Genomic DNA, 25,383 nt, shown 5'->3' with positions numbered 1-25,383 from the left:
AATTAAATGCTTACAAGCAGCAAGGAGTGTCCAGCTGAAGTAGGATAGCATCATTTGTAGTGGAACCAATCACCAAGTTGGGATGGAAAAAACATGTCTAATTTATCCTGCCTGCAATCTCAATGCTGGCAGAAATGAGTTACCTCTAGATTACTTCTCAGCACCTTCTCTTCTTCCAAATCTTTTCGTAGTTTTTCCAGTTCTTTCCTAAAAACAAAGTCTTAATTACTGTTGAGGCTTAATTAAAATATACATTTGACTAACGTCACCAGTCTCTGGGTTGCCTGACATCCCAAAACATGGGGGAAACTTTTTAAAGGAAAGAGCCATGTTAATTGAGAAAAATTTCAAAATCTCTACATGGAATGGTTCAGTATAAGAGGTAATACTCAACAAAACATGGCACAAGTACCTGAGAATAAATTTTTTTTAAGTGAATACAGAACAGCTCATGACAACTTGTTTTTAGAAGCAATTGCCCATATTCAGTTACCATGCATTTCCCAGGCCTAAACAACTTGGTAAAACGAATGTCAAAATATGCCCCGTATAAGGCAAATTATAGTTTATTAAGATAATCATTTCTCTTCTCTATTTTTTAAATTAAACATTACATTAAAATCCCAAAACCAAACCAATATTCAAAATAACTTCAGCCACCAATCCCTCTTCTTTAACTCATGTGTTCATTTTGTTATGTTCTATCTACCTCTTTATAGTCATTTTTCCTTCCACACATCTCAATATATATTGTATATGTGTCTTTTTCACAAAGTATTTTACACAACATTTCCATGTTGCTAAAATTTTCACATTTCTGATGACTGCTGTTCGGTATTCAAATACTCAGGTTTTTTGTTTGGTTATAGTTGGTTTTGGGGGGGCGGGGGAAGGAAATTGGAGGAATAGGAACTTTAACATCATGAACACATCAATAGATCAAATTTCTAAAGCAAAAAGTGTGGACATTATCAGCCTCCTGATATACTAGGAAAATTATCTTCAAGAGTATTGTAGAAATAGCTTGAGAAAACTGTGAAAACTCTCATGAAGAATATATGAGAAAAAAAGGAAGTTTTAAATTATATAATATCAAAACTAATTTCTTGTGTGGTTTCAATGATTATAAAGCCATATTGTGATTAAATTTTCTACCGACTAATTTTTAAAATATTTAACTCATATTTATGTAGAGTTAAGTTTGATATGTGATATAAAATGTACTTCTAAGTTATTTAACTTCCTATTTTGATAAAGTTTTCATTAAATAAAATAATGCTTCTTTTGTCCAATTATTCTATTATTCTGAATTTATTATACATTTAATTCATATCTAAATTAGTATCTACTCCTAGGATATTTATCCTGTTCTCTATATCTATACTTATAATATTGTTACATTATTCTAAGTATTTGTTTTTTATTTTGATAATTTAGAACCACTTTCACAACTTTACTGCCTTTCAAAAACACATTTACAAAGATAAGCTTTTTACATAGCATTGTTTTCTCTTTACAAGAATAAGATCAAACTACACATCTTGTCCTGTAACTTTTCTACTGAAAATATAAATTACTGACTCCATCACTCTTTCCATGGCAATCTCCCTCAGTTTTTTAATGACTTGTTCTATGTATTTGAGGTTTTAATACTGAATGCATAAAGTCTATTTATGTTTTTATAAACTATAAAGATATAATAACAAAGCAAAAAGCTAAGAACTCCAAGTCAGCTTAGGAAGTAAAATATATAATACCAGTTACCTCTGATACCAAAAGTGACCCCCTCTCCTCAATCCCATTTCTCCCGTCTCCTTCATAGGATGAGTTTTATAGTATTTATTGTTCTTTTTCTTCTTTTTAATTCTGTTATGCATACAAATGTATCATGAAACAAAATAGTTTGCTGTTTTATGTTTTTCAACTTTATGTAAATAAAATAATACTGTAAGTCTCTAATTTACTTTTCCTGCCCCCCCCCAACATTTCTTAGATTAATTCATGTTGATACATGAAGCCATAATTCATTTATTTTTACCACTGTACACTATTTCTCTGTATCAATATACATACATATATGGAATATATATATATACCAGAGGCTTGTTGCAGGAAGATTCCTGTAAGAATAGGGCTTCCTGAGGCCGGAGTAAAGCAGAGAAGGGAGCGAAGCCCACCTTGGCAGGCTTCGCTCCCTTCTCGGCTGCTTCGGCTCCCTCCTGTCTCCGCTGCCTTGGCTCCCTCCTGTCTCTGCTGCCTCGGCTCCCTGCTGTCTCTGCTGCCTCGGCTCCCTGCTGTCTCTGCCACTTCGCTCCCTCCCATCTCCGCTGCCTCAGCTCCACTCCCATCTCTGCTGCCTCAGCTCCGTTCCCTTCTCCGCCGCTTTACTCCCTTCTGCAGCGCTTGGCTTCCTTCTGCTTGGCTTCCTTCTACACTGCCTTCAGTCTTTGCTCCATGCCTGTGTATGCAAATTAATTTGCATATCGCTCTGATTGGCTGGTGGGCATAGTGGAGGGATGGTCAATTTGTATGTTTCTTTTATGTTTAAAAATATACATCATGCCCTAATTGGTTTGGTTCAGTGGATAGAGCGTTGGCCTGCAGACTGAAGGGTCCCAGGTTTGATTCCGGTCAAGGACATGCACCTTAGTTGCGGGCACATCCCCGGTTGGGGATGTGCAGGAGGCAGCTGATCGATGTTTCTTTCTCATCGATGTTTCTAACTCTCTAGCCCTCTCCCTTCCTCTCTGTAAAAAACCAATAAAATATATTAACAAAAAATAAATAAATAAAAATATATTTAAAATATATTAAAAAAATACATCATAAATATTTTATTCATTTTACAGCTAATTTAAGAGCACCTACAGGAAATTTGTATATGTAATTATTAGTTCAGTAAGCACACCTGGTATCAAAAAATGTAAAATGTCAAAATCAACAAATCAGGAGAATTCTTGGGTAAATGCATGGTACTCAGTAAATATTTCCTAGATGAAATAACTTACAGTTTATAATGCATATATTACAGAATCTGTGAAAAAAATAGCTGAACTCAGAAGAGAAAAACTAAAGGATTCAAGAAAGAGCCATTATATATCAAATTACAAATACTCTCCCTATATGATATATATGCATAAAATAATTTAAGTAGTCATTCAAGATAAATTTTTATTTGTATCCAAGGGATGTTTATAAAAATGCTCTGCAAACTACAATACATTCAATTATTCATCTCAATATTGTTTTTATTAAAGAATTGAATGCCAACTGAGTATTGGGAGAGAAATGGTACATTCAAGCTCAGAGGTAACATGATATCTGGTACGGACTTTTACATCAGATTCCAGGAAATACTTGTAGAGGTTATAGGAGACAGTGAGAAAGGAAAAGAGCACCTGACCCTTCACCCTCACTTCAGTTAGATAGCTGATCTTTGATCTGTTTAACTACTGGGCTTTTGCAGAAAACGGTCTTAACTTTCACTGAGGGTATGTGTCAACATACACCATTATCAAAAACTTTCAGGGGTGGAGGAGAAACCAAGATGGTGGCATAGTTAACGCCGGAGATTGCTGCCTCGAACAACCACTTCAAAAAACAACTAAAAGACGGAACGGACATCATCCAGAACCACAGGAAGGCTGGCTGAGTGGAAATTCTACAACTAGGAGGAAAGAGAATATCATACCCAGACTCAGAGGAGGCGCAGAGCTGAAGTGAAATACTAAGGTGCGGAGTGTGCGCGGAGCGGGCTGGAAGCGGAGGGCGCGGTTGTTGTTTTCAATCGGGAGGGAGTCTCAGACTCTGAGCTCCAGATCCGGGCGAGTCTCTAGGGACCCAGACTCAAACGGGAGAAGCGGGACTGTCTGGCTTTGGTCGGAACTCGAAGGCAGCTTTCTCTCCGAGGTTTGCAGCGGTTGCTGGGACTCTGTGAGGCAGAGCCCCTAGGGACGGAACTGAGAGCAGCCATAACTGCTCGCTCCGGCCCGCCCTGTAGATCCCCGGGGACCCGCCCCGCCCAAGCCCTGCGCAGAGCCATTTGCCGGATAGCCTCAGGCAAACGCTAGATTAGCACCGCCCTAGAGATCCAGCACAGAAACTCTTCCACTGCAGACACAGCGGACTCTCATAGCCAGTTAGCCTGGAGGTCAAATCACCCCCAGTATTGCCAACAACAATCAAGGCTTAACTACAACAAGACTGCGCACAAAGACCACTAGGGGGTGCACCAAGAAAGCATAACAAAATGCGGAGACAAAGAAACGGGACAAAACTGTCAATGGAGGATATTGAGTTCAGAACCACACTTTCAAGGTCTCTCAAGAACTGTCTAGAAGCCGCCGATAAATGTAGTGAGATCCTCAAGAAATCTAATGAGACCCTCGATGTTATGATAAAGAACCAACTAGAAATTAAGCATACACTGACTGAAATAAAGAATACTATACAGACTCCCAACAGCAGACCAGAGGAGCGCAAGAGTCAAGGCAAAGATTTGAAATGCGAAGAAGCAAAAAACACCCAACCAGAAAAGCAAAATGAAAAAAGAATACGAAAATACGAAAATAGTGTAAGGAGCCTCTGGGACAGCTTCAAGCGTACCAACATCCGAATTATAGGGGTGCCAGAAGATGAGAGAGAGCAAGATATTGAAAAACCTATTTGAAGAAATAATGACAGAAAACTTCCCCCACCTGGTGAAAGAAATAGACTTACAGGTCCAGGAAGTGCAGAGAACCCCAAACAAAAGGAATCCAAAGAGGACCACACCAAGACACATCATAATTAAAATGCCAAGAGCAAAAGACAAAGAGAGAATCTTAAAAGCAGCAAGAGAAAGAAACTCAGTTACCTACAAGGGAATACCCATACGACTGTCAGCTGATTTCTCAACAGAAACTTTGCAGGCCAGAAGGGAATGGCAAGAAATATTCAAAGTGATGAATGCCAAGAACCTACAACCAAGATTACTTTATCCAGCAAAGCTATCATTCAGAACTGAAGGTCAGATAAAGAGCTTCACAGATAAGGAAAAGCTAAAGGAGTTCATCACTACCAAACCAGTATTATATGAAATGCTGAAAGGTATCCTTTAAGAAGAGGAAGAAGAAGAAAAAGGTAAAGATACAAATTATGAACAACAAACATGCATCTATCAACAAGTGAATCTAAGAATCAAGTGAATAAATAATCTAGTGATCATAATAGAATCAGGGACATAGAAAGGGAATGGACTGACTATTCTTGGGGGGGAAAGGGGTGTGGGAGATGCGGGAAGAGACTGGACAAAAATCGTGCACCTATGGATGAGGACAGTGGGTGGGGAGTGAGGGCGGAGGGTGGGGCGGGAACTGGGAGGAGGGGAGTTATGGGGGGAAAAAAGAGGAACAAATGTAATAATCTGAACAATAAAGATTTAATTAAAAAAAAAAAAACTTTCAGGGGTAACAGATGGGTCTTAGAAACCACTTATCCCAACCCATTTGTTTTATAAACATGCAGCTTGGCTCTAGCAGAAACAGTGATCTAAGTCCTCTGAGAAATAAACATATAAAAAGATATACCCAGATCCAATATACAATAAGATTTTCCTAATTTTTTAAGTTTAATTAACTCCTGAGTTTGGCCAGTAAATGTCTAGCTTTAAATGATAGGTATGGCTGTACCTTTCCTATAACTGGGCTACTTGGACAAGTTTTCTAATTCAAGTTTTTGCCAAGAGGAGACAAGCACTATTGATGGAAATTTCTTTGAAAACATACTTGTTGATACCAATAACTTGGAATACTACATCTGTACTTCATATGATTTGGAAGAATTCTTTACACAAGTGTCAAGTAGTACTCCAGGAAGCAAACCAGGGCTCCTTACCCGTGCTCCTTTTTCAGTGCTTCCACAATGCACAGCAGTTCAATCATCTCAGCTTTAATTTCATCCAGGGAATTTTTTTTCCCATCGTCTGCTTCTAATTTAGCTTTGATTTCTAATGGAGTTAAAAAACTAGCCGCATTTGGTTTTGAAGGACTTGAAGGTGTTGAAAGGTACAGAGATGGCTGAAAATATAATAGAAATTATTATAATTTTATTTGTATTTAGATTTAATATTACATTTAAGTCCAAAACGTTTTTACCAAAGGTGATGAATAAAGCAGTATGTCAAGATAAATAGTAAATTTGGAATACTAAAAGCAGTCTGGTGTTCACAACTGGAAAACACCACACCAAAGAATGAACTTGCAAATCACTAAGGTATTTTTGTGAGAAATATCAAGGGTTTTGTTTTCTTTAAAAAAAAAAAAAAGAAAGTAGGAAAAGAATATACAATAGATTTACCATCAAGAATGGTTTGCCTAGTGGGATGTCTAGAAGCAAGAATATACAGTCCCTCCTTTATCTGCAGTTTCCCTTTATGCACTTTCAGTTACTTGGAGTCAACCTTGGGCTGAAAATATTCTTTTTCTGTCTTAAAATATTAAATAAACAATTCCAGAGATAAAAATTCCTGTTTTAAATTGCATGCCATTCTGAGTAGTGTGATTAAATCTCGAGTTGTCTCGTTCTGTCCTGCCCAGAATGTGAATCATCTGTTTGTCCTGGTGTCCAAGCAGCGTATAGGCTACTTGACTGTTAGTGACTTAGTAGCCATCTTGGTTATCAGATCAACTGGTCCTGGCAATTGATACGCTAAAGAGAAGCCATTGATGCTTCCCAAAAGGAAAAAGGTATGTATGCATATACATATTAAAAATAAAATTATATATACTGGGAGATCTGAAAACAGATCTGCCACAGATAACGGGAGAATACCGTATCACCATTACAATATTGTTTTGATCCTCCATATTAAAATTATTATTTAGATTATCCAAAGAGCTTCACTTACAAGTAATTATGAAGTGCATAGAGAGGCATTAAAATGAATACATGGTCTGACAACCTATTTTTTACTACTTCACTAAAATAACAGCAAATAAAATTTCAATGGACTGCTAACAGCTCAGAGAATCTGATAACGTGTATCTGATAAACTGGAATAGCAGCTAAATGCCCTGGAATGAATGGAAGGAAGAAAGATGACCTCCTTAAATATGATTCCATTGTAGTAATACTCCTTTAAATAAAAATGGCAAGAGTTTAGAAAAGGGTCTTAACATCATAAAATATATGAGAGGAACCATATATTCCACCACTCATTCCAGTGCTTATTATGGTACCAAGCATCAAGCTAGATAAGAAGTAAACACGTGAATGCTTCTGCCCTAATGAATATATGGTTCATGAAAGTAAAATAAATGTATAGATCTATGCCTTAACAAATAGAAAACATATAACATTCTTATATTACGCCTTTAAAATAATGTGAGGTCTTTAAAAAAAAATATCTGCAGAGAATAGTGTGACAGCTTTAACAATTCAATTTTTTAGCAGGTATTATTTTATTTCTTGGCAGAAGAGATATTTCTTAAAGGACACTTCAAATTACACAGCTTTGACGTTTAAAAAGAATCTTATACAGTATATAAATCTTAGACCACAGCGCACACCTCACCTTTGGAGAGGTGCAAGAATCCTTTTTAAATTCAGATGGCTTTATGTTGGCACTATCTTCTTCTTTGGGTGACTTCAAGATTTTTTCTGGGCTTTGAGTTGGCTAAATGATTTTTTTAAAATCAAGAAACAGAAAACACCAAAGCAGGAAAAGTTAGTACTTGAAAATAAAATAAATAACTTTTATCTCTGTTCTCTGCACCTACTGTTCCATTATTATTAACAGGATGTTACATAATTTCAAGCTGAATAAGACATTTGCATAGCTTGAGGGAAAAACAAGTTCCCTCTCAGCGGTGAAAATTTTCTCTAGTTATGTAATTTAAAAGCACCGCAGTGCTTAAAAACGAACATATTAGCACTAAAGTATTACTAGTATCCCCGGCAATGTATAAAAAGCATAAAAGGAAGTTCCACATTTACATACCAGGATTTGTACTACATAAATCACTTCCTACTTCAAGGAGAAAGATGTGCCGAAACCGGTTTGGCTCAGTGGATAGAGCGTCGGCCTGCGGACTGAGGGGTCCCAGGTTCGATTCCGGTCAAGGGCATGTACCTGGGCTGCGGGCACATCTCCAGTGGGAGATGTGCAGGAGGCGGCTGGTCGATGTTTCTCTCTCATCGATGTTTCTAACTCTCTATCTCTCTCCCTTCCTCTCTGTAAAAAATCAATAAAATATAAAAAAAAAAAAAAAAAAAAGGAGAAAGATGTTTTCCATCTTTCCTAAAATGTATATGTACCACTCAACTCTAATTATTGTTGTTCGTCAGGCAGATTACACAATACACCATGTCCTCTTTTGAGTGTTCTGTGGTTATGGTCTTAGGACACTCTATTTCTGATTCTGGAACCTTCCATTCCCAGCTCTTTAAATGAACAGGACACATTCCCACATCTCCTTAAATACAACCATGTACCACTTAAGTGCAACAGCTATCTTCCTGTTTTTAAACTTCAGTAAAGCTATAGAGCAGTGATTCTCAACCTTCCTAATGCCGTGACCCTTTAATACAGTTCCTCATGTTGTGGTGACCCCCAACCATAAAATTATTTTCGTTGCTACTTCATAACTGTAATTTTGCTACTGTTATGAATCGTAATGTAAATATCTGATATGCAGGATGTATTTTCATTGTTACAAATTGAACATAATTAAAGCATAGTGATTAATCACAAAAACAATATGTAATTATATATGTGTTTTCCACTGGTCTTAGGCGACTCCCTGTGAAAGGGTCGTTCGACCCCCAAAGGGGTCGCAACCCACAGGTTGGAAACTGCTGCTATAGAGCCTCCCTCGATCTTATCTTCAGAAGGATTCTGGAGCTGCTAAAGTCCTCGTTTTACAACAGTAAGTGTAACTCACAGAATGCCCGCCATTGAAGCGGCCAGGCAACCTTCTTCCAGGCATCTTCGGTCTGTTTGCAGTGAGATGGAGTAAGTTTTCTGAGGAAGCTATGTCATCAAAATTCACAATATCTGGAGAATAAAATTCAATGTATACACTAAGAGATAACTGTGCATTTTGAAAGGTAAAAAATATTTCTGGATTTTTAGCAAGCTTTAAATTAAAGGACTCACAAGTTGACCTGTGCTTTTCATATGCATTTAGAAAACAACACTCACCCTTAGAAAACAAACTTCCTCTTCACCAGATACATTTTATAGCCTAAGACTTTAGTAACAATATAAAGTTCATGCTTTTAATAGACTTAGATGAGAGCAAAAAGTTCTTGGAAGATACAAATCTGTACTTGTCACAAGCTGTTGTTGCATAAAAGAGCTGTCATCTTAAGTTCTTCCTTATAAAAAAATAATTTATTTCAACTCAATTAATTACTGTATCATATAATAAAAACAAAAACTTTGTTTTAAACTTCAGGTAGTACCCTGATATTCAAATTTTAAGGACTCTACTATATCTGGGACCCACACTGCTGCTTTCCAGTTGCTTTTCTCAATGTGAAGTGAAAGTACAATTTAAAGTGTTTGATATACTGTATGTATGCATGTAACAGTATACTGTAGCTGGGATGCACACTGTTTATAGTTCACTGCACTTCTGCTGAGACATCACCATGTTTAGAAGTTATAAGGTAGTTATAAATCTAAGGCAGATGGGAGATCAAGGAAAAATCCTACATAGATCATCCACTTGTTTCCCAACCATCAAAGGCTGGCTGACCTTCGATCCAATAACAGATGTAAAGAGAAACCTAGTAATTCATATCTCTGAAACAATAATGTATAATGCCTTTACTTTTTCTACATGATCCAGAAAACCTTTTAAAGGAGTTGATCTTTAATTTTGAAGCACAGGTATCTATAAGTATACAAAAACCTTAAGGATAATTCCAGATACTTCCACTGTCACTATTATCTTCCTTAAGCCCAAATTAAAAACTAGGGATATTAATCATAGTCAAGATCCTTGAAATGGCAGATTTCTTTGGCCTAATCTTCCAGGTATCGAATCATTCTTCATGTTATCGTTACCTGAATGTTTATACACTTTCTGTCAAATATTTAGATGCCCACCTCAGTTATACTATTTTATAAAAAAGTCTAAAGATTCTAATCATTACTGCCCTCAGCTTATTCATCAATTTTCATAGTCAAAGTAATTCATTTATATTTTTTTAAAGGGATGAAGAAAAAAAGGGTAAGGCCGAGGAAGTTAGGTATCACTGTTTGGCAATATGCATTTTGTGACACCTTTAAATGTCTGTTGACCACTTAATTCCTCTTAACCTTCACATTCTGTATTATATTCTGGGTTCTATTTTATATCTAGTCACTAGGTTAATACATCACAATAGGCCATCCAATGTGCTTGGTTTAATTACTGTCTTGAGTCAAATAATTGTAAGTCTGTAAGTAATTATAAAATATAACAAATCATAATAAACAGTGGATTTAATGTGTAAGTCATTATACAGTGTGAAAGACCTTGAGTGTACACACACACACACACACACACACACACATATATCACTTTATCTGCAAATGTCACCAATAAAGTAAATAATCAATATTTTTTAAATGTTAAAAATATACTGTAGTTTAAAGGGTGAAAAAATATTTTTTACACTGATGTTTATTGACAACCTAAAAAAAAAAACCTTAAAAAGTACAATCCAATAATTTTGGTCCCTGGAGATTATTTTCAAATGCATATTGAAGCAACTTGCAGAAAGAAAAAGAAATAAACAGAAAACCATAGAAAGGATAAATGAAGATAAATGAAACTGAAAGGGTAAATAAAGGTAAATTATACATCATGCTCATGTAAAAAAGGCCTTTTATGTGTCCAATTTTGGGCTACAACACCAAGATAAATGATTTTACTATTCTAAAACTCTCTCAGGTCCTCCATTGAAGCCATTAGATTAGTAAAATGAAATAGTGCACATCTTGGACTCATGATATATTAAACACTTTTCAATTTCTCTGAGTAATAACAATAGATTTAAACTGTCCAGGTGGCATAAAAGGCATGACAACCACTTAACTCTTGCAATCATAATGTCACTCTGCCAGCCATTTAAATTTTTAAATACTGCCTAAGACGACATGGAGTTTTTAAAAATCACAATGAAATATCACATTGGGGGAGAAAGTAAACTGATTTTTATTGTTTTCAAGTAAACACAAAACTTTTATCAAAAAATATCTTAAACTGACCAGGAAAGTCTTCCCAACATGAATTTCATTTTATTTTAAAATGGAAAACCAAAGGGTTAGAATAGACAGACAAACATGTACACTTTTAGTAAAATTACAAAAAAAAATCAATGTGCACCACCTATTTATACTGAATATAATATTTTGATTTCTTTTATAAATTGTTATCTTACCAAAATGGAGAAAGGTAGAATAATTTTCTGACACGTAAGAAGGGAAACATGGCAAACAGGCTAGGAAACAAAATCTGGAAAGAAAAGTCAAGGATAGAAATGTCTAGAAAAAAGACTAAACCAAAAAAATTATTTTACAAAGCAGGAAAAAGGAACAGTTGTAGAACGAATAGAAGCAGTTCAATGTTTAGCATATACCTCTTACAAATAATCTAAATTTACACAAGATGTGTCCTGGATTTTAGATTTTTTTCTTTCATTTTTCAAAGGGAAAATTATGATGGGTATAAATTTCAATAGATATTTTTTAAACAAGCATTTTTTTATTACTCACTGAACACTAAGACAGTTTCCAAAAGGATGTTTTAATACTAAAATTAGTGGTCAGAGTAATAAATCAATATATTAACAACTCAATACTAGTATAGCTGTTACTAAAATTAAACTACCTTTTGATCAAGTTTTAGTCTTCAGCATATAGTAAATATGAGAAAATTTTAATTCTATGATCTAATAAAAACTATATTATTCTTTTAAAATATTTCAGTATAAAAATGCAACTTAGTATAACACTTGAAATCTCATATATATGTAAGTGAAAATTCATTAATATAATAACTCCCTAGAATGACATCGAGGAAATTATTAGAAAATACAAATTTTAACCCAAGAAGAATTTACCACAGAAAAACAATTTAAAAAGATAAAATACACCATGGCCCGTGTATCTCAGTGGTTAGAGAGTGGCCCTGCATACAAAAGGGTTGCAGTTTCGATCCCCAGCCCCAGTTGGGGCATGTGGAGGAGGCAACCAATCTCTCTCTCCCCCTCTCCCTCTCTTCCAGTCTATCGAAAAATCAATGAAAAATAATATCGTCAGATGCGGATTAACAACAACAAAAGGAAATATGCTACACTCTAAGAATACTTCATCATCTGTGCTTTTGACATAATTACATTACCACTAAATTTTCTATTTTAAAACTAATTGTAAACTGTCTGGAAAATTAACTATTTAGACCACATAAAGTTTATAATTAACCAGTAGTGGCAGCGAGATTATCCTAACCAATTTTTTATTAAGTGTTTGAAAAAGCAATATTAACATGGTTGTAACAGCTCTACAACTTGTAATATAAGAGGATATTTATAAACTTTTCAAAAGAAAAATAAAACCAAATTGACTGTTCTAAGAATGTTTTTCTTATATGTACAAAAGTCAGAGTCTGTACTCATATACATACATGTGTTTTATATGCCTTTATATACAGGAAAATCCTATCTGAGAGGAGGATCAGGAATTTACATCCTTCCTAGATAGGAGCAGAAACAGAACGAGATGGGATTAACAATGGAGGGGGGAGCAGAAAGGAAATAACTTTATACCAACTTCCATGTCAGGCATTCTAATAAGTATCATAGAAATTTTGGGCTGTTCAATTGTTACTTAAGCAAGAAAATAGATTAATAGAAGAAACATGCCAATAATGACCATCAGCTAATTATTTACAACCCACATTTTTTAATAGCAAGGACAGTGTACTTTCTACTCTTCATTTCACTTGAAATTATTTACTACTTTACATCATAATGAAACTCTAAGAAAATTTTTGTATTTTTAAAAACTTTCTGAAACTTGTTAACACATTGCGTACCGCATAGAAATCTCTAAGACATACGCCAGGGACTGCACGTTTTTGGGCAAACTGCACGTTATTTAAATCATCATAATGCACTTTAGGTGTTGTTTTTCAATAATTATAACATTTTTATTTACAAAAACAACTAAACAATTAAAGTTCCTAGTACTTTTTTAACGTATGGTACTGCATAAAACATTTTCCTCTATGAAGAGGGACCAAACAAAACTTACATAAGTATCTAGATTCACTCCTTTTTCCATGGGCGTGAAAAACGAGAACACTTGTGAGCGGTCCTTAACAGATGGCGCGCGAAACACGAGAAAACTCCTGAGCGGTACGAAATGTGTTAAAGGTCTAGCTGATAAGCTGTTTAAAAAATGTAAAACCTGAGTCAAAAATATAATTTAAAATAAGCCAAATTTGAGGCTGTATTTGATGTAGAACAGTTTCTGAAGAAGAGGTAAAACACCTTTCTACTACACGTACTAAGATCGTCTGATATTTTAATAAAAAGAAAGTAAGGACTAGCCTGAGTTACGGTCTGAGACATGAGCTACTGCCAGCAGCTATGTCTTTCACGTTGACACACTACTTGTGCCTAAAACAGTACTGAAGAGAGAACACTTCTTACTCAGTAAGTACCTGCTACTTGAAATGAGCTCAATTTCCAAAATTTATATTTTCTGAACTTTACAGGGTATAAGTGTGGTACACCTAGGGCAGACTGATAGCTTTATTCCTGAAAGAATAAGGGACAGCAGCTTGAAAGTCAGCTGTTAGTTTCTTGACCATATATAAGTCTCAGCATCTTTAAGTTACTCCCTTATTCATTTGATAAAGAAAGAAATCAGAAAATTTCAAAACCCTGTTCCACAAAGCCTTTTTGGTTTTTAATGAAGACTGAATAATGGCTATGGATGTAAGATAAGAATTGGGACCAAAAACAAGACAAAAAGTAGAACTTTTCAACCACCAATACTTTCACACTGTTACACATCATTTTTATTAGAAATGTAGCAAAGGAAACAAAATTTACTGGTGATCGTATATAGAAAAAGTTTGGAAAACTAAAAATGATTTTTATTTACTTAAAAAATTTTTATTTTGTAATTTTCATGACCTTGAGACAACCAAATGATGAAAAATATGCAAGAATGATACAAAGTAACAGAAAAATACAGAATATAGAAGCTCTATTACTTCAGCTCCCAAAATGACTCATTAAAATTTAAGACTTCTGATAAAAATTGAAGATAATTGTGGAAATTAAAAAGGTAATGTCCATGGAGTTTTTATTTCTGGAGTTAAAACTGTGCACTTAATCTTTATTTCTCCAACTATGACTTTTGAAAACACATTTCTAGCTGTATTTTACATCAAAGAGAAAACAGTAAGAACTGACAGAATCATATTTTCACCACTAACCTCAACAGAAAGGAGTATTTTTAAAAACACAAAGAGAATTTTATTTTATTTAACTAACAGTGAATATGAATAATTTTCATCAGATAAAACATACTGAACATATTTGAGTGAATGTCTCTAAAATACAACCAACATCTCAAATTCCAGAAATTATCAATGAATATGGCTTTATCCAGAGCAGGCAGGATCCAAAATACATGATAAAAGGATCTATAAAACACTTAAATTAAAAACCTGAGAGAGGCCATGTTTAGGTCAGAGGTTTGGTATTGGCAAACTGAAAAGAGGAAAGACAAATAAAATCATCTGAAGAATTTTGGAAGTTGATAAATAGTACTTTTCCCAATATAGTGACAAAAAAAAAAACTAAGTGTAACTGACCTTGAGTTTACATCAACACTGAAATATAAATATAAAATATATTATATTATATTATATTATATTATATTATATTATAAATATAATATAATATATATTATATTATATTTATATATTATATTATATTATAAATATAATATAATATATATTATATTATATTTATATATTATATTATATTATAAATATAAAAATATATTTAAAATATTAAAAATTTAAAAAAATATTTCGTAGAGTGCTTAGTATAAAGGGGATTTAAAAAGTTCCCTTCTGGTTTATGTGATCTTGAACATCTTATGTACCTTTAGCTTTCTCTGTTTAGATGTAAAGTAGAAAAATTAGTATTTGCCTCTTACAGTTACTGTAAAGATAAAATAAGAACATATATGAGAAAGTGCTTTGAAAATGTATAAAAACTAAAAACAAATTCTAAGTACTATACAATAACCATTACCACAAGTGTACAATGCTTTAATAGTGAGACCTTTGATTTGTATCAAGACTTTCTCTGTTTCAAGTGTTCCATTTTAGAACTAATATGGATAAAAGACTGGAAACTAATAAAGATGATTAACAGGCTGAAAAAATCAGTCTGAAACTTAATGAACAACATTTATCTAAAGCCTGCTGATATGTAGAAAGAGAGTAAGTCACAAAAAGCCTATTTGTCTGAATTGAAAAGTATATTGGTATTAAGTAGAAAATAAAAATATTCTTAAATGTAATCTAGTGCTGGCATTAAAGTCTACATCACCTCTTTATTTTTAAACTTCTAAAACTAAAACATCCTCAGATCTGCCTGACTTAGGTGGTGTGGTCTTTCTATTCTGAAGAGACAAAACGATAAATGGATGAACTCTTAATAGCCACCTCAGTCCTCTGGCCAATAAGGAAGTTTATGTGAATCATAAATATTCTGCCTATTTATCTTCTTTTATGTTTTTCTATTTTGGCTTCATAGATTTAAAACAAATTTTAATTAAATTCCACTGTATCTATCCACACACAAATTGAATATACAAATTTATTTTAAATAGTTTCTGAAAACTATACCGGCAACTTTTAAAATGTACCACCTTTCTACACGTTAACTTACCTGTTTCTTTAAAGCTCCTAATTGTAAATGAATCTAGATCTACTGATTTTGGTCTAAGTGGTGACTGTTCAGAGTCTAACTTTGGTTTTGATACTGGCTCAGTTTCAAATTTTGATGAAATGGCAGACACTTCCCCATTAATCCTGAAATGAGAAAGTCAAACAGAGGCAAAAATCACTTGTATGTGAAACATGACTATTTTGTAACATTTTAATTTAATGGCACTAAAGATGTTATAGCATAATACCGAGTTTTCTTTCTGTTCTATAAAATGATTTCCATAAACACTGACTTCTACCTTAAAACTATAATCCTAATAAAATCAGAAATGTAGCCGGTTTGGCTCGATGGATAGAGCGTCGGCCTGCAGTCTGAAGGGTCCCTGGTTCGATTCCGGTCAAGGGGGTTGCGGGCTCGATCCCCAGTGGGGTGTGTGTGTGTGTGTGTGTGTGTGTGTGCAGGAGGCAGCCGATCAGTGATTCTCTCATCATTGATGTTTCTAACTCTCTCTCCCTTTTCCTTCCTCTCTGAAATCAATAAAAATATATATTTTTAAAAAAATCAGAAATGTAAAAACAGCTTAATATGAGTATAGTCACTGAATATAAGTATGAATATAAGGTTAATATTTAACAGAGGAATTATTAAAATATATAGGAAAAACATGGAAACCAAATACTTTAAAATTTTCTTTGAGATAAAATTTTCTTTGAGATTTACTAGTAGAAAGGCATTGATGTCAAAGGCAGGTAAATTAATAAACTACTTAAAACTTACCTGGCTACAGGTGGTAGTGGAGGAACTGGTTTCTCAGGTCGCTTTGGGTATACTGTTCCAGAAGATCTCAATAAATTATTGGCTTTGGTGGGTGGAGTAGGCTTCTTGGGTGGAACTTGTGGAGCAGCTGGTTTAGAAGGTTTCTGGTCCAGCATGGATTTTTCATCTGATTATTTAAAAATAGTTAATAAGTTATTAACAACGGGAACTGTTTAGGTTTTTCTAGGGCTTAAAGCTAATGCCAGGCTGGAAAAGTGTGAAACAGAGAAGAGAGACATACTAGTAAGTGAGCGTGTGCACACTGTTTTATGTTTTAAAGTTATAATACGCCTAAATGTCTAAAAAAGTTTACTTTGGTGGGATGGGGGCCCCCAAATAAGCCCTGATGTACAAATAATGCCTGCTTCTTATTGTCTTCTCAGCATCCTTTGCTTTTAGGAATGGTATTCCACTCAAATATAACCACTTGTAATTTTACTCTAAGCTGAGAACAAGATTATCTAGACTTAAGTCCATCAGATCACTTAGTAAAAATAAAATAGAGGGAGCTGAAAATGAGTAGGAATTCTAGTGCCATTTAACAATTATTTTGAAATAATCACAATGACAAAAAAAAAATCAAATGTTAAGAGATATTTAAGAGAAACTGATGCTAGACTGATTAAGCAAAGGTAAGAAAATTACAGGCTTGTATTTGTAATTCTCACCTTGGTATTAGGAATTTTATTAACATTTAATTTACTTACTCTATGAAATAAATGTGAAAATATGTTGGACAAAACAATATTGAGGACATTTTTAAACAATGTTAAGAAAAACAATTTTATCACCGAAAGTGCATGGTATTAACACACTTCCTTGGATCATATGAAATATAGCTTAGTCTTTAAAACTCTGGTCATCCAAACTTAAATTTCTATAAAACAGTTAAATAGATGTTTTATAAAAAATATGAGAAAAAATGTTAAAGGATAGCAAATAGAAGTTCAATGATTAATTGAATATACATTCTTCTTTTAACAGATAATATTCATGGAAAGCAAATGTATCAAAAATAAGATTCATCATCCCTGGTATATCTGTGATTAAATCACTATAGCATACTGATTTATTATACAGGACGTCCCAAAAAGTGTATATATAATTTGAATGATTATGAAGTCAGTGTTTATTAATATAGAGTCCATTTTCAAAACTTTAAAAAATCTACAGAAATTTTTTTGTCAATGCCTGTTTTCAAACTGATAACCATTCTGGTCCAGGCTCTGTTGATAACACAAAACAATGGAATTACAAACATTAAGAATCATTTCCTTTGGTATTTGTGCCCCCTCAATTCGTCGACTGTTCCTGGTTTTGTACCGTAAACTTTATCTTTTATGTATCCCCATAAAAAAAAAAAAGTCTAGTGGCACTTTAGGATAAATTTTTTGTTCAAAGCTTAGTCTGGCTTCACCCATTATTTCGAATTAGTTTAACCCTGGAAGGAATGAAAATTAAGTGAGTTAGCAGCTTTTAAAATGTATATACATTTTTGGGGACACTCTATATAATTAATATATGATGGCAATGTATTTGTGTACTAGGTTTTAATTCAGGTAAAACTTACATAAAATTAACCATTTTAAAGTGAACAAATCAGTGCCATTTAGTATATTCACAATGTTTTACAACCACCATGTCTACCTACCGCTAAAACCCTTTCGTCTCCCAAAAGAAAACTTTGTTCCCTTAATCATTTACTCCCTTTTCCCTCCTTTACCCACCCCCTGGAAACTACCAAGCTGCCTTCTACCTCTATAGATTTATTTATTCTATATATACATGGAATTATACAGTATGTGAACTTTTTTGTCTGGCTTAGTTCATGTAGCATAATAATGTTTTTGAGGTTCATCCGCATTATAGCAGGTATCACTATTTTTTTTCTTTTTGTGACTGAATAGTATCCATGAATATAGCATAATCCATTCATTTATTGAAGGACATTTGGTTGTTTCCACCTTTTGGCTATTGTGAACTGCGCTGCTATGAACATTTGTGTACAACTATTTGTTTGAATACCTGTTTCCAATTCTTTTTGGTATATATCTAAGAGGAATGGCTGAAACATATGGTAATTTAATGTTTAACTTTTTGAGGAACTACCAAAAATTTTCACAGCAACTGAAACATTTTATATTCGTATCAGCAATATACGAGGGGTTTAATTTCAGCACATCCTTGCTAATATTGCTATTTTCCATTTTTAATATTATAGCCATCCCAGTAAATGTGAAGCAGTAGCTCACTGTGGTTTGTTTTTCATCTCCCTAATGACTAATGACACTGAACATCTTGTCAGGTGCTTGTAAGCCATTTGTGTATCTCCTTTAGAAAAATGTCATGTTGCCCTGACTGTCACTGTCAACATTGTTGTAACCACACAAGGGGAACCAGTTTAGAAGATAAAGTAGACACTAGGCTGGCAGAATGAAGAGAGAAAGAGATAGTCCAGGTCTATCATAAATTATAGAGTTTGGGGTGAGGGAGGTCGGATGACCCCTACTTCTGGGCTTCTAATTACCTAAGACTGTTTCCCAATTGTTTAAGTAAGTTTGAACGAGTATTTTATTTTCTTTGCTTTTAAAACGTCCAACTTTTTTTTATCTATACCACCACTACATCTACCTAAATAGCATGAGAACAAAGTTTCAGAAAAACACATCTAAACAGGTCATACCAGTGTTTAAATTATACAATAAATATTGTACTGTGTATCCGTATGCATTATATACCTACTGTGCAAGGACCTACAGAACCAATGTCAAATAAGATTTAGACACACACACACACTCCCTACACCTGTGCCTTTATGAACTTTAGTCACGTGAGAAAACAAAATAAATCTAAACTAATAGGTGACATATGACAATGAGTTATATCTATTTTTAGATAGAGTAATTAAAAAAACTAATTCAAGGAGGTGACATAAGCTGGATATTATAACTGAAACCTGAAAAATAAAAAGGAATTAGCCATAAGAAGTTTCTGAAAGGAGTATAAGAGAGATAGGATTCCAGGGAAAGAGTACTATACCATGTAACTCTGGAAAAAAAAAATACTGGTATTCTAAAAACATGATATAGTGGGGGAGTGTACTACACACAGTGAGCAAGAAAAGAAAATTATGAGAAATATTAGAAAAGTCAACAGAAGCCAGATCACTCAAAACTTGCAAGGCTAGGCTAAGGCTAAAGTGATCAAGCAAGTCTGCTTTAGAGAAAAAAATATTATAAACTGGATATTTCTTCCAAATGCAATAGGAAGCATTCAAACACATTAAGTTGATGTGTTATATATAACATACACATATTTGAGGGAAAATACACTATTTCCATAGTATAAATTCTGAAAGCCTTATCACTACTTTAAATCCTTTTTGGAGCAGGGCAAGATGTAAATAGACTAGAGGCCCAATGCACAAAATTTGTGCAAGGGGCGTGGCCCTCACAGCCCCAGCCTTGTCCGGAAGGTCGTCCAGCTGTCCAGTCTAATTAGCATATTACAATTTTATTATTATAGTTAAATACATGCTATATCCCATACCATTGAAAGGCCTATCATGAACTACACAAATAGTTCTCAATTTTGTCTTCAGATTAGAATCACGCTATATAGGCTAAAACCTGAGCCCTACCCTATAAAATTCCTTAGAGGAACCTAGGCATCGACATATTTTTTAGACACTCAAGTATTCTCACATGTGACCAGGATTGAGGACAACTGTACCAAGCTACCTTTCAAGCTTAGTTCCTCAAAACTCCTCCTAGGTGCCTGTAGCCATTTCCTGAATATGCTATGCTTTCTCTCATTCTTTTCATATTCTCTTTCTGTAGAATCATCTTTGCTTTTCTAGTCAACACATTCTGCTCATTTTCTAAGTCTCTGTATAACCACAATACAGTAGTTAATGTCTATTAACTATTCAACTAGCAATGGTCAGAATATTTTTTAAAATGAAAAAGAAACTTTTTAATCTTCCTAGTAATTAGCAGAAGCAAGCTGCCTCATACATAACTGATTGAATTTATGTTATATGTTTAGCATTTGTTAAGTCTGTTTCAGGTACGGTTATAAATAAATATAGTTTGTCACTTCTTAAGAGGTCAAGATTATTTTTAGGTTCAATCTGGAGAGAGAAATTAGAGATATCAAAATGTCCTTTGTAGAACATTAGAGATAAGTATCATTTCCTTTTTGGTAAGCATGCTAAATATAAAATACAATAGAATCCTGCCACAGCTCTCAACTCAATGTCTATGTACTACAGATTGTGTCACAGATTAAAAGACACCTCTAATAATAAATGATCTTAAATGAGCCTGGTTATGTTCTGTTTAGGAATCAACTGAAAAATAAGAAGGTTGACCCCAACTTCTCAAACAGAGAAGAAATGCTCCTCAAGGAAAAGTGAGCAGATTCACTGCCTCTAATAATTAAAATGTGGAACCAGGCGAGGCTTCAGCAGCCTATTCTGTTCTTGCTGTGGATGTGCCTGAGGCCTTGGGGAGGACATGTTAAAGGTTATCATTTAATTGATTTTTATAAGCCTGATAGAGCTTTTATTATATCCTATCCTACACCTCCCTGCCTGGCACCCCAAAATAAACATCAGTTCATCCCTTCCTGTCATACATATTTCATGCCAAGGATGAGAAAGTACACCAAAAATGAAATAAATTACTGATAGGTATGTCTAGGAAAGCTTTGCCAAAAAGCAAGAGAAAAACTTATACTCAAAGTGCTGATAGTGCCAGTCTTCTGAGGCACAGCATGGCTGGCATTCAAGGTACCTCTGAGAAAATCAGCGGCATAAAACTGCTAAGTAGATCTGAGAAGATACACATGGCGTCTTGGGGCAAGGAGTAGACAGTGAAGATTTAAACTCCATTCTTAAGATTTGAAAAAGTATCCCAAGGAAAAAAGCATCCTCACTTAAGTCAAATGTAGGATGACCAGATGCATGTCTTCCAGTGGCTCTTTTTCCTCCTCCCCAACACAGCAGAGCTTTTCAAAAAATACCTTCTGCGCAATTAGGATCATGAGAGATAAAGTCATGAACACATGTACTGGTGAAATATGCTTTATTTCCTGTCAGAGAGCTAAGGCTTCTAACGTGGCACTTGACATGGCTTGAAAAGGCTTGCTCTGTTGACTGTGGAACAAGGATAGAACTTTAACTTATGCCTATTTTTATTTAAAAAGGGTTAAATTAATCTGCACCAATATTTAGTATCAGATTGAAACTGGCTCTCTCCCCTAGTCCATTTTCCCTATTCCTTGCACCAGATCTATCAAAGTCATGCCAAGTTAATAAAAACTTTGAAAAATATTAAGAGTTTTGTCCCTTGTTATACATTAGTCTTGTTTCACTTATAAAACAACTAGAGGCCTGTTGCACGAAAAGATTCGTGCGATAGGCCTTCCCTTCCCCTGGCTGCCAACACTGGTTTTCCTCCGGCACCTGGCACCCAGGCCTTCACTGCTCCGACTGGAGCCGCCTTCAGTGCCTTCACTGCTCCACTTCGTGCCTACATATGCAAATTAACCGCCATCTTTGTTGGTGGTTAATTTGCATATCTCACTGATTAGCCAATGGGAGGCATAGCGAAGGTACGGTCAATTACCCTGTTTGTCTATTATTAGATTAGATTCTTATATTTGCACTTAAACTTTGAAACCAACACATCAATTTTAAAATCTTTTCAGTGAAGCCCTGACCAGTGTTGCACAGTGATTAGAGCATTGGCCTGCCCAACAATGAGCTGCAGGTTCGATTCCCAGTCAAGGACACGTGTTTTGGTTGCAGGTTTAATCCCAACACTGGTGGAGGTGTGTGCGAGAGGCAACCAATAAATGTATCTCTCACATAGATGTTTTTCTACCTCCCTCCCTCTCTCCCTTTTACTCTCTCTTAAAAAAGAAAAAATCTTTTCAGTGGAATTTTGGTATTAAGATTTAAAACTAAGAGAACAAATGTCTTTTCTATTTATTTACATACAGTGGGGCCTTGACTTACGAGTATCCCGACTAACGAGTTTTTCGAGATATGAGCCGTCTCTTGGCTAATTTTTTGCTTTGAGTTGCGAGCTAAAATTCAGGTTACAAGCCAGCTTCAGATACCCCACCCCTAGTTGGCGCAGCGAACGTCACAGTGAACGCCACAACATCAGCCCAGCATCACGTGTCTCACTCATTCACAATTGATTTGACATATGAGTAATTTGAGTTACGAGCTCTGTCACGGAACGAATTAAACTCGTAAGTCAAGGCCCCACTGTATTTACCATTTCTGGCATCCCTCATTACTTGGTGTACATCCAAACACCTACACAGCATCATTTTCCTTCTCCAAAGAATAACTTTTAACATTTTCTATGTAGCATATAGTTTGTTGGGCATGTATTTCCTCAGATTTTGTGTGAAAGTTTTTATTTTGCCTCCATTTCCTGAAAGGTATTTTTGCTGGATGACAACTCAAGGTTGACAGTTATTTTCTTTCCAACTTTATCCGCTCTTCTCTTTGTCACTGCTTTAGTCAAATGCATTATGATATGCCTTAAGGTGGCTTCTTTTATGTTTCTTCTGCTTGGCATTCATTAAGCTTCTTGGATCTATAAGACTATAGTTTTCACCAGATCTGAAATCTTTTCAACTATTACTTCTTCAAATATTTTTTCCTGTCCCCATTACTGATTTTATCAATAAGTAAAACCAACTGATATTGTCTCTCAGGGCACTGATGCTCTGTTCATTTTTTTCCCTAGTCTTTTCTATACATTTTAGATAGTTTCTATTGCTTTATCTTCTAATTCATTAATATTTTCTTCTCTATTCTCCAATCTCCTGGTAATTCCATCCAGTGGTTTTCATTTCAGATATTGTATTCATCATCCACAAAGTTCAATTTGGGGCATCTTTTTATATTTTCCATTTCTGACACCATCGTGTTCAAATTTCTTCCACTTTCTGGAATACATGGGATACATTTACAATAGCTCTTTTAATGTCTTTGCTGTTACTTCCATTATGTCTTATCATTTTTGGGTCTCCTTAAATGGACTGATTTTTCTTTGAGTTATTGGTCACTATTTTCTCCTGTTTCCCCCTCCCTGATACCTGATAAATTTTTTTTAAATCAGATAAAGGACATTGTGAATTTTACACTCTTTGGTGATATTGTGGGTTCAGTTCCAAACTGCTACAACAAAGCAAGTACCACAATAAAGCAAGTTGTAATCTTTGCTGGTAGAAAGATTTTGCCTTCAATTTGTAAAAGAACACAACATCTGTGAAACACAATAAAGCCAAGCACAATAATAATAATAATAATAATAATAATAATAAAAAGGTATGCCTGTAGGTTGTTTGTTTTTTTGTGTGTTTTTTTTTTTTTTTAATTTTGTTCTAAGATTAGTTTCATTTGTTTCCAAGATAGCTGCAGAGCACCTACGGTGAGATACTTTATTAGAAATTCTATCTAATGCCTTGAGTTCTTTCCAAGATGGCTTGTAAGAACAAAATTTTTGTGAGTTCCAGAAATTGCTTCACCAAATGCTTTTCAGCACTTATTTCTCAAGCTATCCAAGTTCTCTTACACATGTGTGTAATTCAGTACTCAGCCAAAGAAAGCCTCATGGTAAGTTCCACAGGATCTCTGAGTGCTCTCTCCTGTGCAGTTACAGCCATTCTGGCACTCTGCCCCACACACTGTAGCTGCCTTGGCCTCCCTAAACCCCAATCTCCTCAACTCTGCACAAAAACTAAGCTCTGTCTGGCTTCCTCTTTTCTGTTGCTTATTAAATGCTTTTAGACAATAAGCTGGGAATCATTTCAGGGCTTGCCTTTCTTGTTTCAGTGAAAATTTCTCAGTATAACAATCCTATGCTACTTGTTGTTCAGTATCTGAAACTGTCAAACATTTTGCCATTTCCTAGTTGTTTGAGTGTGGGGGGGGGGGGGAGGGGGAAATTCAGTCTTTGCTACTTCATCATGGCCAGGATTCTGGGGAAATAAATGTAAAAAAAGCAATTATCTTTGATTTTGTTTATAAGATCAACTCACAGAGCTCAGAAAATATGAGAAGTCAGCATCTGAATTTTAACAAGCCACTATCTATTTGATGGAGAGGACTATAAGAGAAATATCATAATGTAGATGAAACCAGCAATACACTTCTACATACCTGTACATGAGTTTCACAAGGGACAGATATTATAACCAAGTACTATAATGAACTGATCCAAAAATCAGACCTAACAATAGTGATACCACAAAGGACTAATCTGAGAATAAGAAATGCTTTTATTAAGTACTAGAGGCCTGGTGCAGGAAATTCGGGCACTCAAGGTGTGTGTGTGTGGGGGGGTCCCCTCAGCCTGTCCTGCGCTCTCTTGCAGGCCAGGAGCCCTCGGGGGATGTCCAACTGACAGCTTAGGCCCACTCCTCTTAAGCCGCCAGTCGGACATCCTTAGCGCTGCTGGGAAGGTGGGAGAGGCTCCCGCCACCACTGCTGCTCTCGCCAGTTGTGAGCCCAGCTTCTGGCTGAGATGTGCTCTCCCTATGGGAGCGCACTGAACACCAGATGGCAGCTCCTGCGTCGAGTGTCTGCCC

At 35.0% G+C, this 25,383-nt stretch overlaps 1 protein-coding gene across 1 annotated transcript in view; it reads right to left on the bottom strand.

The window, feature by feature from the left end:
* The window catches only part of CD2AP (CD2 associated protein), a 114,451-nt gene that overhangs the window by 7,028 nt on the left and 82,040 nt on the right, over positions 1-25,383 (bottom strand). The window contains exons 12-17 of the mRNA XM_081093990.1: positions 16,729-16,894; positions 15,952-16,094; positions 8,922-9,034; positions 7,553-7,654; positions 5,875-6,056; positions 144-207 (exon numbers count right to left, since the gene is read on the bottom strand). Of these exons, the coding sequence (XP_080950116.1) occupies positions 144-207; positions 5,875-6,056; positions 7,553-7,654; positions 8,922-9,034; positions 15,952-16,094; positions 16,729-16,894 (770 nt within the window). The remainder of the gene's footprint in view (positions 1-143; positions 208-5,874; positions 6,057-7,552; positions 7,655-8,921; positions 9,035-15,951; positions 16,095-16,728; positions 16,895-25,383) is intronic.

The sequence above is a fragment of the Myotis nattereri genome (assembly GCF_964212035.1).
Source record: "Myotis nattereri genome assembly, chromosome: 6".
Classification (NCBI taxonomy): domain Eukaryota; kingdom Metazoa; phylum Chordata; class Mammalia; order Chiroptera; family Vespertilionidae; genus Myotis; species Myotis nattereri.
This window is presented reverse-complemented; position numbering and strand designations above follow the sequence as displayed.